At 48.1% G+C, this 14203-nt stretch overlaps 2 protein-coding genes across 6 annotated transcripts in view; one reads left to right on the top strand and one right to left on the bottom strand.

Moving 5' to 3' along the window:
• ITFG2 (integrin alpha FG-GAP repeat containing 2) overlaps positions 1-14203 on the top strand; it is a 63388-nt gene that overhangs the window by 32462 nt on the left and 16723 nt on the right. For all 4 annotated transcript variants that reach the window (XM_050965474.1, XM_050965494.1, XM_050965455.1 and 1 more), the window contains one exon: positions 9185-9414. In XM_050965474.1, the coding sequence (XP_050821431.1) occupies positions 9185-9414 (230 nt within the window). The remainder of the gene's footprint in view (positions 1-9184; positions 9415-14203) is intronic.
• The window catches only part of NRIP2 (nuclear receptor interacting protein 2), a 28474-nt gene that overhangs the window by 7977 nt on the left and 6294 nt on the right, over positions 1-14203 (bottom strand). For both annotated transcript variants that reach the window (XM_050966560.1, XM_050966550.1), the window contains one exon: positions 5956-6129. In XM_050966560.1, coding sequence (XP_050822517.1) covers positions 5956-6129 — 174 coding nt within the window. The remainder of the gene's footprint in view (positions 1-5955; positions 6130-14203) is intronic.

The following is a 14203-nucleotide window of genomic DNA, read 5'->3' as shown; positions in this document are numbered from 1 at the left end:
GAAAAATACAAGCATCTAAAATGGGGTAATAAAATAAACAGCCGTCAGCACCTCCATGACTTAAAAGTATTAGTGATGGACTCAAAACAATGTGTGCACAGAGACCAGAACTGCTGAAACTGGAACCCTCCAACCTATCTTGATGAGTAGCTCCCCTTCTAAACATCCAGGTATGTTTGAAGTAAATCAGTTTCAGTTACAAAGGCTTAAATCTGGCACGTTCTCCACTATAATCCCCAGTTACAATAATAAACATATGCAGTCCTTACATAGCACTTTTCACCTTCAGGATGACTTACAAACATTAGCTAATTAATCATAACACTCAGCACTTCATAAATATTAACTATTCCTCACAACACCCCAGTGAGGCAGATAGATTAAGTGACTGGACCCAGGTCACAGAGGGTGTTAGTGCCAAGATAGATCTCAGGGGCTCCTGATTCCCAGCATGATGCTTATCCCATTTACACATGCCTTGTGCTAAGCAGTCATTTGGCTGCTAGTCAGGAAAACATTGGTGTCCTGTGAGGGACTGGGTTTGGAAGGTGCTGGATGGAGAACATGGAGCTCTATATCCCAAGCCCAGCAGCAACATGCCTGGAATGTAAAACAAGGCAGAGAAACCAGTCCCAGAGTGGCCCAAAGCACTGACTCTAGCAACCAGTGCTTTCAGTACACATTAGCACAGAAGTATCCCTCTTATCCCAGCTCCTGTGGAAATTAGCAGCCCTCTCATGCTGCGGAGCAGCCAGGCCTGTTCTCTCCTTGTAATGAATTTCATGCATGAAAGAAATGAGAGACCCAGCCAAGCTGCTGCCTATTCAGAGCACAAACCCACTCAGCTGTACTCCATTCATGCTCATCTTCTGCCTCTTTGTAGACAATGGATATGGGTACATGCAGTAGGATGTTAAAACCTCACAGAATGAAGCTAAAAGCCCTCCTGCAGGCTGACATGGCTGCTTGCCTAGAAACTACCGCTGACAGTTAGTTCATACAGGTCCCAGACCTTCCAGCCCACTGAGGTTAAGCATCAGAATGGGCTGTAGCTTGTGCCCGGTAGAGGAGCCCACTCTCCAATTTGCTCATTCCATCTCCTACAGCCCCCCTCAGGTAGTGGCAGCATCTGCCTCTGGCAAAAACTACTGCCCCAAACTTAAGGCAGTTGGAAAGAGGACAACACTGAAATGGGAAGAGCCAACCATCTGCCCCTGCTGTGAACACTCACAGAACTGGATTGTACCCGGAAGGCCAAGTTCTGACCCAACCACATCTAAATTTCTTTCCTTTTGCCTTTAGAACACTGAAAAGCTATCTCACCCACAGAATGCTCACTGAATGGGGTGTACATGAAACACTGACACCCCCTCCCCCTCCCCCTCCCCCTCCCAAGATGGGCACGGGAACCTTATGTTAAGGAAGGAAATAGGATAAAGCATGAAGTGAAAAAAGTGTGTTCTAAAGGCATCTGCCTTCACATATATTATACCAAACTGTAGCACAGGGGTGGTGGTGCTGAATCCTGCCTCCTGACTGGCTAATAGGGTGCCCAATGCTATCCTTATAATGTGTCATGTATACTACAATAAAGACCAATGACTGTGAAGGTTGCAACAGGCTGGCAGCATTTGGCTGAACCATTCCATCCCATTAATAGGTGTTGATGCTGCTGGGAAAGGGTTAAATGGGTTCTGCTGATTAAATGAGGCAGGTAGCTCATTTCTCCATCCAGATGAAAGGGAAATGGGAGTGGCTTTCTAGAAACAGAGGATCTAGGGTGTGGGCTGAGCCATCCTGAAAGAGGAACCTTAAGAGCAGCCAAGCCTCTAAAAGAGGCTTGAGCTGCACTTTATGTAATGTTATGATTAATTGCTTTATTAATAAAACCAAACTCCAGGAAGGGGTGAGCTTTTGCCATTACACACGAGCTTTGTTTTTAGAGCATGGTGAAAAGGCAGTTGCTTAAAAAGTTAACTATTCACTAATGTCCACCAGATCAGTGATGTTTCTAAGGATTGGACTGTTTCCTGTCTCATGAACTCATTATAAGCCAGAGGATAATTCCTGCCCTAGAGGAACCCCTAATGATACCACAGTTTGGGTGAAAGAGCAGGTGATGATTACAAGCAGACCTGGGTTTCGAGCCCTTCCTCATGGTTATTTAGAACACCCCGTCAAAAAGAGACTCTGGCGACTCCAGTCAGCACTGTTGACCATTAAAAGACCGGGTGGCACAGGCTGGCAGGCTCCCTACCTGGCTCCATACAGCTCCCAGGAAGCAGCTGGCATGTCCCTACGGCCCCTAGGCGAATGGACAGCCATGGGGGCTCTGTAGGCTGCCCTGCTCCAAGCGCCAGCTCCACAGCTCCACTGACCAGGAACTGCAGCCAATCGAAGCTGCAGGGGTGGCGCCTGCCGGCGGAGGCTATGCACAAAGCCCACTGCCCCTCCACCTAGGAGCCAGAGGCACATGCCAGCCATTTCTGGGAGCCACCTGAGGTAAGTGCCGCCTGGAGCCCGCATCCCAACCCCCTGCCCCAGTCCTGAGCCCCCTCCTGCACCTGCACCCCAAACTCCTCATCCCCAGCCCCACCCCAGAGCTCACACCCCCAACCAGAGCCCTCAGCCCTACCTGCACTCTGAACCCCTCAGTCCCAAACCAGAGCCCCCTCCTGCACCCTGAGCCCCCAGCCCCACCCCAGAGTCCACACCCCCAGCCAGAGCCCTCACCCCCTCCCACACCCCAACCCCCTGCCCAAGCCTGGTGAAAATGAGTGAGTGAGGGTGGGGGAGAGGCAGCGATGGAGGGAAGGGGGATGGAGTGAGTGGGAGTGGGGCCTCAGAGAAGGGGCAGGGAGCAGGGCAACAGTGCTCAGTTTTCTGCTATTACAAAGTTGGCAACCCTATTCAGAATTACTATAAAACTTTAAATCTGCAGCTATCAGATGCCATTATTATTTATTCAGTGTTTATTACCAAATTTCCAGGAAAAAAAGGAGAGGGGGACTTTTTAAGAATCAATCATTTACAAACAGCTATTTTTGCAGAAATCATGTCAGTTTCCAAGCCAGCCAGCTGCTTCCATCAACTGAGCCCTGTCTTGTGGCTGCAGCACAAGCTCAGCACAGAGGAAAAACAGCCTCACACTGTGGGCTCCTTCAGTGTCCGTTTCCAAATGAACAATGCAAAAGCCCCAGTACAAAAATAACATCTTGCTTTTGGTGTGCAGATGTCAGTCACGTGACTGGCTTTCCAAAATGCCTTGCAAAAACTGCAGCTAGCAAACAATGTGATGAAAAGGGGCACTTTGCTATAGAACTGTATGAAGAACTCGCATAAATCAAATAAACAGAAGCCACAATGACTCTGCAGCAGAAACTATGTGGATTGGACACTGTCTGTGATCTCGGGAAGGCCCTAAAAGCAATTCAGCTGTATAGTTGCTTTAGAATGAAAATAATGGTAGACTGAGGATCCTCACATACTAATTACCATTGACTATCTGCAGTCCGCTTTATTTCCAAGTATATGCCAAGTACTGTAGTCAAGTGACATTATGGGGACACACGTCACCACCACATAATATTCTGTTTCCTTGCTCGGGTCTAACCTATAAAGAGCAGCTCTGAGCTGAAGAATGAGTTTCACTCAGACAGAATCTCTTAAGAACAAAATCACAGCTGGCAATAAGTATTTTTCCCAGACCTTACTACTTACACAGACCCTGCAGCCTTCTGGTGATTCCCTCTAAAGCTACAACTGTTTCCATGCACGTTTTTGTCGCTGAAGTGAATTAGAAAAGTTGCAGGCCCAAAGGAAACGTGTACATTTCCTCTTGAGGAGTTCCTATCTGAAGGTGGGAACACCAGAAAGCGCTATGAATAATACTTGACTACCACTAAGCAGAACAAAGCAGGCCTGACTACAACCAGGGCCGGCTCTAGCAATTTCCCCGCCCCAAGCACGGCGGCACGCCACGGGGGGCACTCTGCCGCTCGCTGGTCCCGTGGCTCCGGTGGACGTCCCACAGGCGTGTCTGCAGATGCTCCACCGGAGCCGCGGGACCAGCGGACCCTCCGCAGGCACGCCTGCGGCAGGTCCACCAGAGCCCCCTGCCGCCCTCCCGGCAACTGGCAGAGCGCCCCCCGCGGCATGCCACCTCAAGCACGCACTTGGTGCGCTGTGGCCTGGAGCCAGCCCTGACTACAACTCAGCGCTTCAGAGTCATTGATGTGAAGGGATTCTCTGGGGTTTTCATGGAAATTCAGACTGCCCCTCTCAGGGTGGGCCACTGGCCCTTAAAGGACTCAGCCTTATCTGTGCCTTATCAGATGCCTTTCCCCAGGTGTTGGGCTTTAAGGGAGTTGAGAGGGGAAAGGAGGCCTGCAAGGAAGCGGTGCCCATGTCCAGGGTTAGGGATAGGGTTTTGGGAAAGCACTGTTGAGCCCAACAAGTGGCTGAAGAAACTGGAGTTGGGATAGACTCCATTTAAACCAAAGTGATGTTTGAACTGTGATGCTGTTTTAATAATCCAGCCCCCAAGAAAGGGTGTTACTTAACTTGCATGAGAGCCTGGGTGCAGTTCTTTGGAAGCCCAAGAAGGGAAATTGAGGCAATGGCAAGGTCTGACGCCATGGTTGGTAAAGGACCCCATTAAGTGTTACTATGGCTGGATTTCCCTTTCTGACACCTGTCCAGCATAAGATCAAAAAAATTCCACTATCATTCTCTATGGAAATGCATAGACTCTATGATGTTAAAGAATCAAACCCCTTTATTCGCCAAATTGAGGCCTTGACTACCTTGGGGCTTGAGCAAGCAGTTTTGCTACCCATGTATAGTCCAACAGCTCAAGCCAGGACTTTATACCAGTGCATGTCACAGTTTGTTCTATTGCAGTTATGGCAGCAAAGCTACTCCAGTGGCTACAACCCAGCGTAGATAAGGCTGAGTATCTCTAACAAGAATAGCCTGAAAACAAAACAGACAAATAATTAGTTATGTGGGCCTGAGATACTTGGGTCTAAACTTTCCAGAAGATGGTGTGTACATTTGTATACAACTGTGGTACCTGATTATGCTAACTGGAAGTGCAAAGATATGCACATTTTATTGAAAGTCTTGTCTTTGAATACAAGCATACGAAGGGATTTAAAGCTAGCCACTGAAACTTAAATGTAGCTTTAAAGTAGATTTTCATATACTAGTCACCTAAAACTTACCAAAACCTGGATCTATCATCTGTGTGCTATCCAATACCTTGAATCACACAGTGTTTGACACAATTGAATGGTCATGCAGCTGTGGACACCCTTTGGACTTGCTTCAGATCTTGCAAGGGGATGCTGGGGGGTGATATCTTCAGGATGACCTTCTTATATGGAACAATTTAAGAAGAAAGGCACTACAGAAGCTACAGTAACACCACCTCAGTGGAGCTGGTTAATGTTCGTGGGTTCAACTGAATGAAGAAGTCTTCTGGATCCTTACTAATTGCTCACATACATTAGTCAAAATACAGCAGTAGGTGAGCTCCCTGCTCCATGGGAGAAACCAAAATAAAGTAGATTCAGATTCAAGGAGGGAACACATAGCTGTTCTGACAAGCATAAGAAAGAAAGAAAGCAATCTGGCTACTGTCAGAGAGGAGATCCTGGACTGAATTGACTCTGGGAACCAGAGTCTGATCCAGTCTGGCAGTCGCTATGAGACAGAGCGACACAGAAAGAGGGATGAGAATGGCAGAACAGGAGGGAGAACAGAAAAGTAGCCCCTCCACTACTTGGGTCATTTGAAATGAGACTGGACAAAAGCACTAGAGAACAGCCCTTAGGGCTACCACTCTGGCATTGGGTCCCTGGGAGTGGAGCAGATGGGACCCAGTGAGTATTTTCTGTCACTAATATCAGTGAGTGTATAAAAGTGGCACTGTATACTTGCAGAGGTTCTTACCTTGCAGTGTATGAGCAGGGACACAGTCTCGTTCCTTCTGTCATTCCCTTCTGCCCTGTCATCCTTGTCCTTCACCAGTGGGGATTGAACCCATGTGGTATATTCCCTGCTCTCCCCCCGCAGCTTGTTCAGATTCCCCTCCAGGAGGCGTCGTTGTACCACACTGTGTGGCTGCTGTCTCCACCACAAAGAAAAAGGATACTCTCAGCAAGGTGTTGGGCCAGGATCCAGAAAATCACCACTACTGCCAGCAGCTCCATTGGCCTCGGGAAGCAGTCTGCAAACGCTCTTTGGGCCTGGATGATCCACTTACTCTCAGGGGTGACACAGGCCATGAGCGTCCAAAATGTCCTTGTCAGTCTACACCCCAGCCCCATTGCCTCTTCCACACAGTAGCATCTCCCCGTAGTTTGTCTGCTTCAAGTGCATCTCAGACAGCAGCCCTTGCTTTAAAATTAAATGCAGTTGACTGGTTGCCTGTGCCATGTCCTCGCCAGCGTGGCCTTGTCGCTGGAGAGCTCAGTGCAGTCACGACAGGAGAAGAGCCTCCTGACACACCATCTCCAAATACATATCCAGTCCCACAGTCAGTTGGTCTCACACGTCTCACACCCATTTACCTTCACACGTACCCTACCAGACATGGACATGCAGACACACACAACCCAGCACTATCACACTCTATGATGGGGCATGTACTCATATGGGCAATGCAAGAGTTAACTGGAGACAGTGAGTACACTTAGAGTACCTGGTTGCACCTGGAGGGTGGGCCAGGCCTAACTGAAGATGAAGCCCAGCTGCGGGAAGAACTGGGTGGTACTCATAAAGGAAGAAAGCCCTGAGGAGAAGGGAAGAGCTGGTCAGCTTTTTGCTAGGGTGTGGAGGAAGGGCTGGGAGAGAGGCAGCTATACAGTAAGCCTAGGGATGGGGCAGGCTGTGGGAAAGGGTCTAAAGGAAGAGCAATGTAGGAAGAAGTCCAGGGAGGCATCTGAGGCAGCAGACCTTTGCTGCTTGCTATGGGGTCCCTGGACTAGAACCCAGAGAAGAGGAAGGGCCTGGGCTCCATTCGCTACTTGTCTACTGGAAAAGGTGGTGTGGCAACACCCAGAGGCAAGTGGGAGAAGGACTGGTGAGTTGGATCTGGGAGGCATTGCTCTGTATGTGAGTGGGAGGATAGGCCTGTAGAGGCCAGAAAGAGGTGAAGAGTCTGGCAGAGTACCCCTGGGTAGGGGTGAAGAGTGGTATTTGAGTTCATTGGACTCTTTGCCTGCCCTGTGGGAGGGGTGGGATGAAGCATAACTTGGCCGGAAGGAAGACTACGGCAGAGCCAGAGGGGCTGTTGGCAAGGGTGCTAGAAAAGGAAAGCCTGGTAGGCCCAAACACTCCATAGAGTGACACCCACAGCAAAGCTTGAGGAGGCAGCACAAAGGACACGCTGGGACACAATACATGCTTCAGAGAGACATGGGTGCAGGGCTGTAAGTGGGGCAGCCACTCATGGTATAAATTGCAGGATGGAAAAATGGGGATTGGAAGGTGGTGGTGGTGAGAAAATATGCCTGCTCGCCCCTACTGATGACATAGAACTGTTGGATGGGGGGCATAATTTTAAAGTTTTTTGGGTAGAGTATGTGACTGCCTCACAGAGGTTTTCAAACTCTGGGGTGTGCTCCTAGGGGGTGAGTGCAGAGCAGTGTTCGGAGTGTGTGAGCAGCAATACTGGGGGATGAGCAGTGATGCCAGGTGGGGTTGTGGGAGGGAGTACCACCTGCAGTCTCTGACTCACTTCAGTGGGCCACCCAGCCTGTCTGTGTTGGGCTGTGTGTGCAACAAAAAAAATCTAGGGGGCCATGTAACACTGTGTGCCTCCACATCACCTCTGCTTGTCCTGGGTGCTAGGAATGCCTAGTTACAACTCTGTGTGGGTGTCTTCCTCCACAGGCTTACCATAAACAGAGTTTCTAGGGCATTTTAAGACCTGTCTGGCAAAAGAGACCTATCTCCCTCCCAGCAGTGGCAGGATGCCTCACCTCCTGCAAGGGGCAATGGCAAGAGTGCTGTTGGAAAGCCATATAAGGGGAGCAGCTGCAGCAAAACCAATAGCCATGTACTCTTCCTTATCCCCTTCCCTACAGGACAGTAGCAACTTCTCCTCCTCCTCTTCTGCTCTGCCTGGGCAAAGGATGGGGTGGGGAAGACCTACTTGTCATACTACATTTAATACCTTGGTAGGTGGTGATGACTGCTGCTTCCAAAGGGAGCTCACTTCACCATCAACCAGCTCCTCAAGTCCTCACCCAGTGTTTACGCTGTCCCTATGTAGGGACTGTAAGGAATGAGTAAAATCCAGAAATCAGAGCAACTGATCTGTGGTTCTACATGCTGGGGACTATAATCTTTCAGCCTGGGATTTGATGATTCAGACCTGGTAAGGGAGATCTCAGTCATAGCTGCCTAGAAGAGAGAAGGGCTACTGGATCTGGCCAGGCTGCCTCTCCCTAATGAACGGCTGCTTCCACTTTCCTCTGAAATAGCCAACTCTCTAATGGTGAGTGTTTAGGCTTGTGGGCCTTTTTTTTTTTTTTTACCATCACACAGTGTGAATATCTGAGGAAAAAGGCTTACTGAGTCCATCTACCTACAAGGGCAAGATACACTGTAATAATATCCTTACAGAGAACATAGCCCTCTGCATTCCAATAGTTGTCAATTTGATCTTGACCATAAGGCTATGTAAACCTTTAGATTAAACCTTAAATGGAACCTGCTCTAGCTCTGATTTATTAGCTTCCCCAGTGATTAGAGCAAGAGACTTGCTTTCTATTCTCAGCTCTGCCAATAATGTTCTGTGTGGTCTGGGGCAAGACATTCAACCCCTCTGTGCCTCAGTTTCCCTACCCATAAAATGGGAAGGATAATAGCTTTGTAAAGTGCTTTGGTATGAAAAAAACACCATCTAAGGTCAAAGAATGAAAGTAATTACACCTTTCTACCCATCCACTCTGCATCCCAGTCTACAGGCTAAAAGGGAGATCTGCTATTTCATTTTGTTCTCTAAATGCTCCAAGTTCAGTGTAATTAGGTTTTAGACTATAACCCAATGCCAGTCAGGCTGCCAGCTAAGACTGGGGCCATGGGAAAAGGGCAAGGGGCGCCATATTCCCATCCTCTTTTCCGTGTACTCTCACACAGTCTGGCATCCAACAGGCTTTTCTTTCCCTCACAGGGAACTTTCCCACAGGAAGAGCAAGCCCTCTCCAGTTGCTACTTCTGTCACTCAGGCCAGGAGAGAGTCAAGCATTGATATGGGGAGCTAAGCTTTGGGACAGCAAGGGCATCTGTTCTGAGAGCAGAGAACATGCTCTTCTGTCTCCTCCATCACTGAGGAGAGTTGGGAATGAAGAGGAGACAGGACAAGAAATGCAGCATGAGAGAGAAGAGCGGAGTGGAGAGATGGTGAGTTGAGAGGTGCGAGGAGGGGAGGAAGAAGGCCCTGCCAGGGAAGCGTCCTGCTCCTGGGATGGTTGGGCAGCGTTCCCTGTGGAACCTGTCAGTGCTACTCCTTAGCCAGCAGAAGTTGAAACTAGTTCAGTGAACTCTGGCACACCCATTTCCCCTTGCACCTCCTAAACTGAGTCCAACCTTGACAGAGTCCAATTCCCAGAATCCCGGATGTTGGGATTAGTAGCACTGCCCTGCCCAGCGAACACACCTTAGCTGGGAATTCTGATTGCTAGCAATGATGTAGAACGGTTGCACGTAGCCAAGTGTCCCAGTTTTATCGCTTGTCTCGTTTTTCAGCTGTTGGAGTCACATGATTACTTGAAAACCTCAGCTTTCTTTTCTGTTTTAAAATACGTTTCTAGCCCTCATGGTTGCAGAGAGAAGCTGAAAAACGTGAAGTAAGTGCACCCTAAAGGCTCAGAAACCAGAAGGCAAAGATAAACATTCCAACTTTTATTATTTAAAGAAATCTCAGGATTTTTAAGCCATTATTGATTTTAAGTGCTTGGGATTGGTAATACTGAAACATACGTAAGAATGTCCATTCTGGGTCAGACCAATGGCCCATCTACCTAGTATCCTGTTCTCCAACAATGGCTCGTGCCAGGTGCTTCACATACAGAAAACAGAGCAGGGCAATTATTAAGGGATCCATCCCCTGTCATTCAGCCCCAGCTTCTGGCAGCTAGAGTTTTAGGGACATCCAGTGCATGGGGTTGCTTCCCTAACCATCCTGGCTAATAGCCATTGATGGACCTTTCCTCCAGGAACTTCTCATTCTTTTTTGAACCTTGTTATACTTTTGTCTGTCACTACAACCCCTGGCAATGAGTTCCGCAGGTTGACAATGTGTTGTGTAAAGAACTACTTCCTTTTGTTTGTTTTAAACCTGCTGTTTATTTTATTTCATTGGGTGACCCCTGGTTCATATGTTATGTGAAGGGGGAAATAACACTTTCTATAGGCACTGACTTTTTATTTTTTCCCAGGGGTGCTCCGAGGCCCCATCCCCCAAGACTCCGCCTTCACTCTGCCTCTTCCTACCCCTGCTCTGCCCCCTGAGACCCTACCCTCATTTGACTTCTTCCTGCCCCCACTCCACTTGCTCCCCCGAGGCCCCACCCTCGCTCCCCCAAGGCCCCTTCCCACTCACCGCTTACTGCTCTCCACCCTCCCCCAGCTGTCAAACAGCTGTGGCTGGTGGGTGCTGTGCACTCACTATTTTTTTTTTACCATGAGTGCTTGAGCCTCAGAGCACCTGTCGAGTCACCACCTCTGACACTTATTCACTTGCTCCACATCCTTCACAATTTTATAGACCTCTAGCATATCCCTCCTTAATCATCTTTTTTTTTTCCCCAGGTTGAATAGTCCCAATCTCTTTAATCTCTCAGTTGGAAACTGTTCCATACCCTTAATCATTTTTGTTGCCTCTCTCTGTACTTTTTTCCAATTCTAATATACCTTTTTTGAGACAGGCTGATCAGAACTGCATGCAGTATTCAAGAGGTGGGTGAACCATGAATTTATATAGAGGCAATATGATATTTTCTGTCTTATTACCTATCCCTTTCCTAATGGTTCCTAACATTGTTAGCTTTCATGACTACTACTGCACACTGAGCAGAAGTTTTCAGAGAACTATCCACAATGACTCCAAGATCTTTCTTAAGTGGTAAGAGCTAATTTAGACCCCATTATTTTATATGTATAGTTGGGATGATTTCCAATGTGCATTAGTTTGCATTTATCAACACTGAATTTCATCTTCCATTTTCTTGTCCAGTCACCCAGTTGTGTGAGATCCCTTTTGTAATTCTTTGCAGTCTGCTTTGGACTTAACTATCTTGAGTAATTTTGTATCATCTGCAAACTTTACCAGCTCAATCTTTACCTCTTTTCCAGATCAGTTATGAATATATTGAGCAGCACTGGTCTCAGTATAGATCCTTGGGGGACCCCATTATTAACTTTTCTCCACTGTGAAAACTGACCATTTACTCCTACCATTTGTTTCCTGTCTTTTAACCAGTTACTGATCCATGAGAGGATCTTCCCTCTTATTCCATGACTCCCTATTTTGCTTAAGAGCCTTTGGTGAGGGACTCTGTCAAAGGCTTTCTGAAAATCAAAGTACGCTATATCCACTGGATCATGACCTTGTCCACATATTTGTTGACCCCCTCAAAGAATTCTAATATAGCTTGGTGAGGCATGAGTTCCCTTTACGAAAGCTGTGCTGACTCTTCCCCAATATATCCTGTTTCATCTATGTTTCTGATAATTCTGTTCTTTACTATAGTTTCAAACAATTTGCCTGGTACTGAAGTGAGGCTTACCAGCCTGAAATTGCTGGGATCGCCTCTGGAGCCTTTTTTAAAAAAGTCACATTAGCAATCCTCCAGTTATCTGGTACAGAGACTGATTTAAGCAATAGGTTACATACCACAGTTATGCAATTTCATATCTGAGTTCCTTCAGAACTCATGGATGAATTCCATCTAGTCATGGTGACCTGTTACTGCTTAATTTATCAGTTTGTTCTAAAACCTCTACTAACACCTCAATCTGGGACAGTTCCTCAGAATTTTCACTTAAAAAGCTGGTTCAGGTGTGGCTCAAATCCTCTGCAGTGAAGTCCAATGCAAAGAATTCACTTAGCTTCCTTGCAACGGCCTTGTCTTCCTTGAGTGTTCCTTTAGCACCTCTGTCATCCAGTGGGTCCCACTGATTGTTTGGCAAGCTTCCTGCTTCTGATGTACTTTTAAAAGTTTTTGCTGTTAGTTTTTGTCTTTTGCCAGCTGCTCTTAATTCTTTTTGGCCTGCCTAATTATACTTGACTTGCCAGAGTTTGTTTCTATTTTCCTCAGTAGGATTTGACTTCCAATTTTTAAAGGATGCTCTTTTGTCTCTAATCACCTGTTTGTTTAGGCAGGATGGTTTATATCATTTGAGTCCCTATTATGGTGGTTTTAAAGCATTTCCATGCAGGTTGCAGGCATTTCACTCTTTTGACTGTTCCTTTTAATTTCCATTTAAACTAGATTCCTCTTAACTTTTTGAAGTTAAATGCTCCTGTGGGGGGCTTCTTTGGTATTTTGCCCCCTACAAGGATATTAAATTTAGTTACATTATGGTTGCTATTACTGAGTGGTTCAGCTATAGTCACCTCTTGGACTAGATCCTGTGAACCTGTTAGCACTAATCAAGAATTGCCTCTCCCCTTGTTGTTCCAGGACTAGCTGCTCCAAGAAGCAGTCATTAGTGGTGTCTAGAAGTTTTATCTCTGCATCCCCCCTGAGGTAACATGTACCCACTCAATATGTGGATAGTTGAAATCCCCCATTACTACTGGGTTTTCTGTTTTTGTTGCCTCTTTAGTCTCCCTGAGCTTTTCACAAGCACCGTCACCATCCTGGTCAGTAGTATATTCCTACTGCTATACTCTTACTATTCAAGCATGGATTCTATGGTATTGTTTGATTCACTTAGGATACACTGATCCTTGGTACTTGAGGTGTCTGTGGGGATGTGTATTATGGGGTGCTGGCAAAGTAACACCCCATGTGAACTTCTCTATGACATCAAGATCTCTCAAACTCTGCAGGGGAGAATCAGCCCCATGGCACTTATTCACCGCCCATGATCCAGGAGAGAGTCAGAAAAGAGATCAGGAATGAGACAGAAGTGCATCTATAACCGACACACCACCTGGGTTTGGTGTTCTGTCCCATCTAGTCGCATCAAGACCACGTAGGCCATGTCTACATCTAAAATTTTGCAGCGCTGGTTGTTACAGCTGTATTAGTACAGCTGTATAGGGCCAGCGCTGCAGAGTGGCCACACTTACAGCAACCAGCGCTGCAAGTGGTGTTAGATGTGGCCACACTGCAGCGCTGTTGGGCGGCTTCAAGGGGGGGTTCGGGGAACGCGAGAGCAAACCGGGAAAGGAGACCAGCTTCGCCGCGGTTTGCTCTCGCGTTCCCCGAACCACCCTGCAAACCGCAGGGAAGGAGACCTGCTTGCTCGGGGGTTCGGGGAACGCGAGAGCAAACCGGGAAAGGAGACCAGCTTCGCCGGGGTTTGCTCTCGCGTTCCCCGAACCACCCTGCAAACCGCAAGGAAGGAGACCTGCTTGCTCGGGGGTTCGGGGAACGCGAGAGCAAACCGGGAAAGGAGACCAGCTTCGCCGCGGTTTGCTCTCGCGTTCCCCGAACCACCCTGCAAACCGCAGGGAAGGAGACCTGCTTGCTCGGGGGTTCGGGGAACGAGAGAGCAAACCGGGGAAGGAGACCAGCTTCGCCGCGGTTTGCTCTCGCGTTCCCCGAACCACCCTGCAAACCGCAGGGAAGGAGACCTGCTTGCTCGGGGAACGCGAGAGCAAACCGCGGCGAAGCTGGTCTCCTTTCCCGGTTTGCTCTCGCGTTCCCCGAACCACCCTGCAAACCGCAGGGAAGGAGACCTGCTTGCTCGGGGTTTGGGGAACGCGAGAGCAAGCCGGGGAAGGAGACCAGCTTGATTACCAGAGGCTTCCTCAGGTATGCTGGGATACCTGCTTATTCCACGGAGGTCAAGAAAAGCGCTGGTAAGTGTCTATACTTGATTACCAGCGCTGGATCACCAGCGCTGGATCCTCTACACCCGAGACAAAACGGGAGTACGGCCAGCGCTGCAAACAGGGAGTTGCAGCGCTGGTGGTGCCCTGCAGATGTGTACACCTCCTAAGTTGCAGCGCTGTAAC

The sequence above is a fragment of the Gopherus flavomarginatus genome, chromosome 1, assembly GCF_025201925.1.
Source record: "Gopherus flavomarginatus isolate rGopFla2 chromosome 1, rGopFla2.mat.asm, whole genome shotgun sequence".
In the NCBI taxonomy this organism is placed as follows: Eukaryota; Metazoa; Chordata; order Testudines; family Testudinidae; genus Gopherus; species Gopherus flavomarginatus.
Note: the sequence above shows the minus strand (reverse complement) of the source record. Positions and strands in the feature narration are given on the sequence as shown.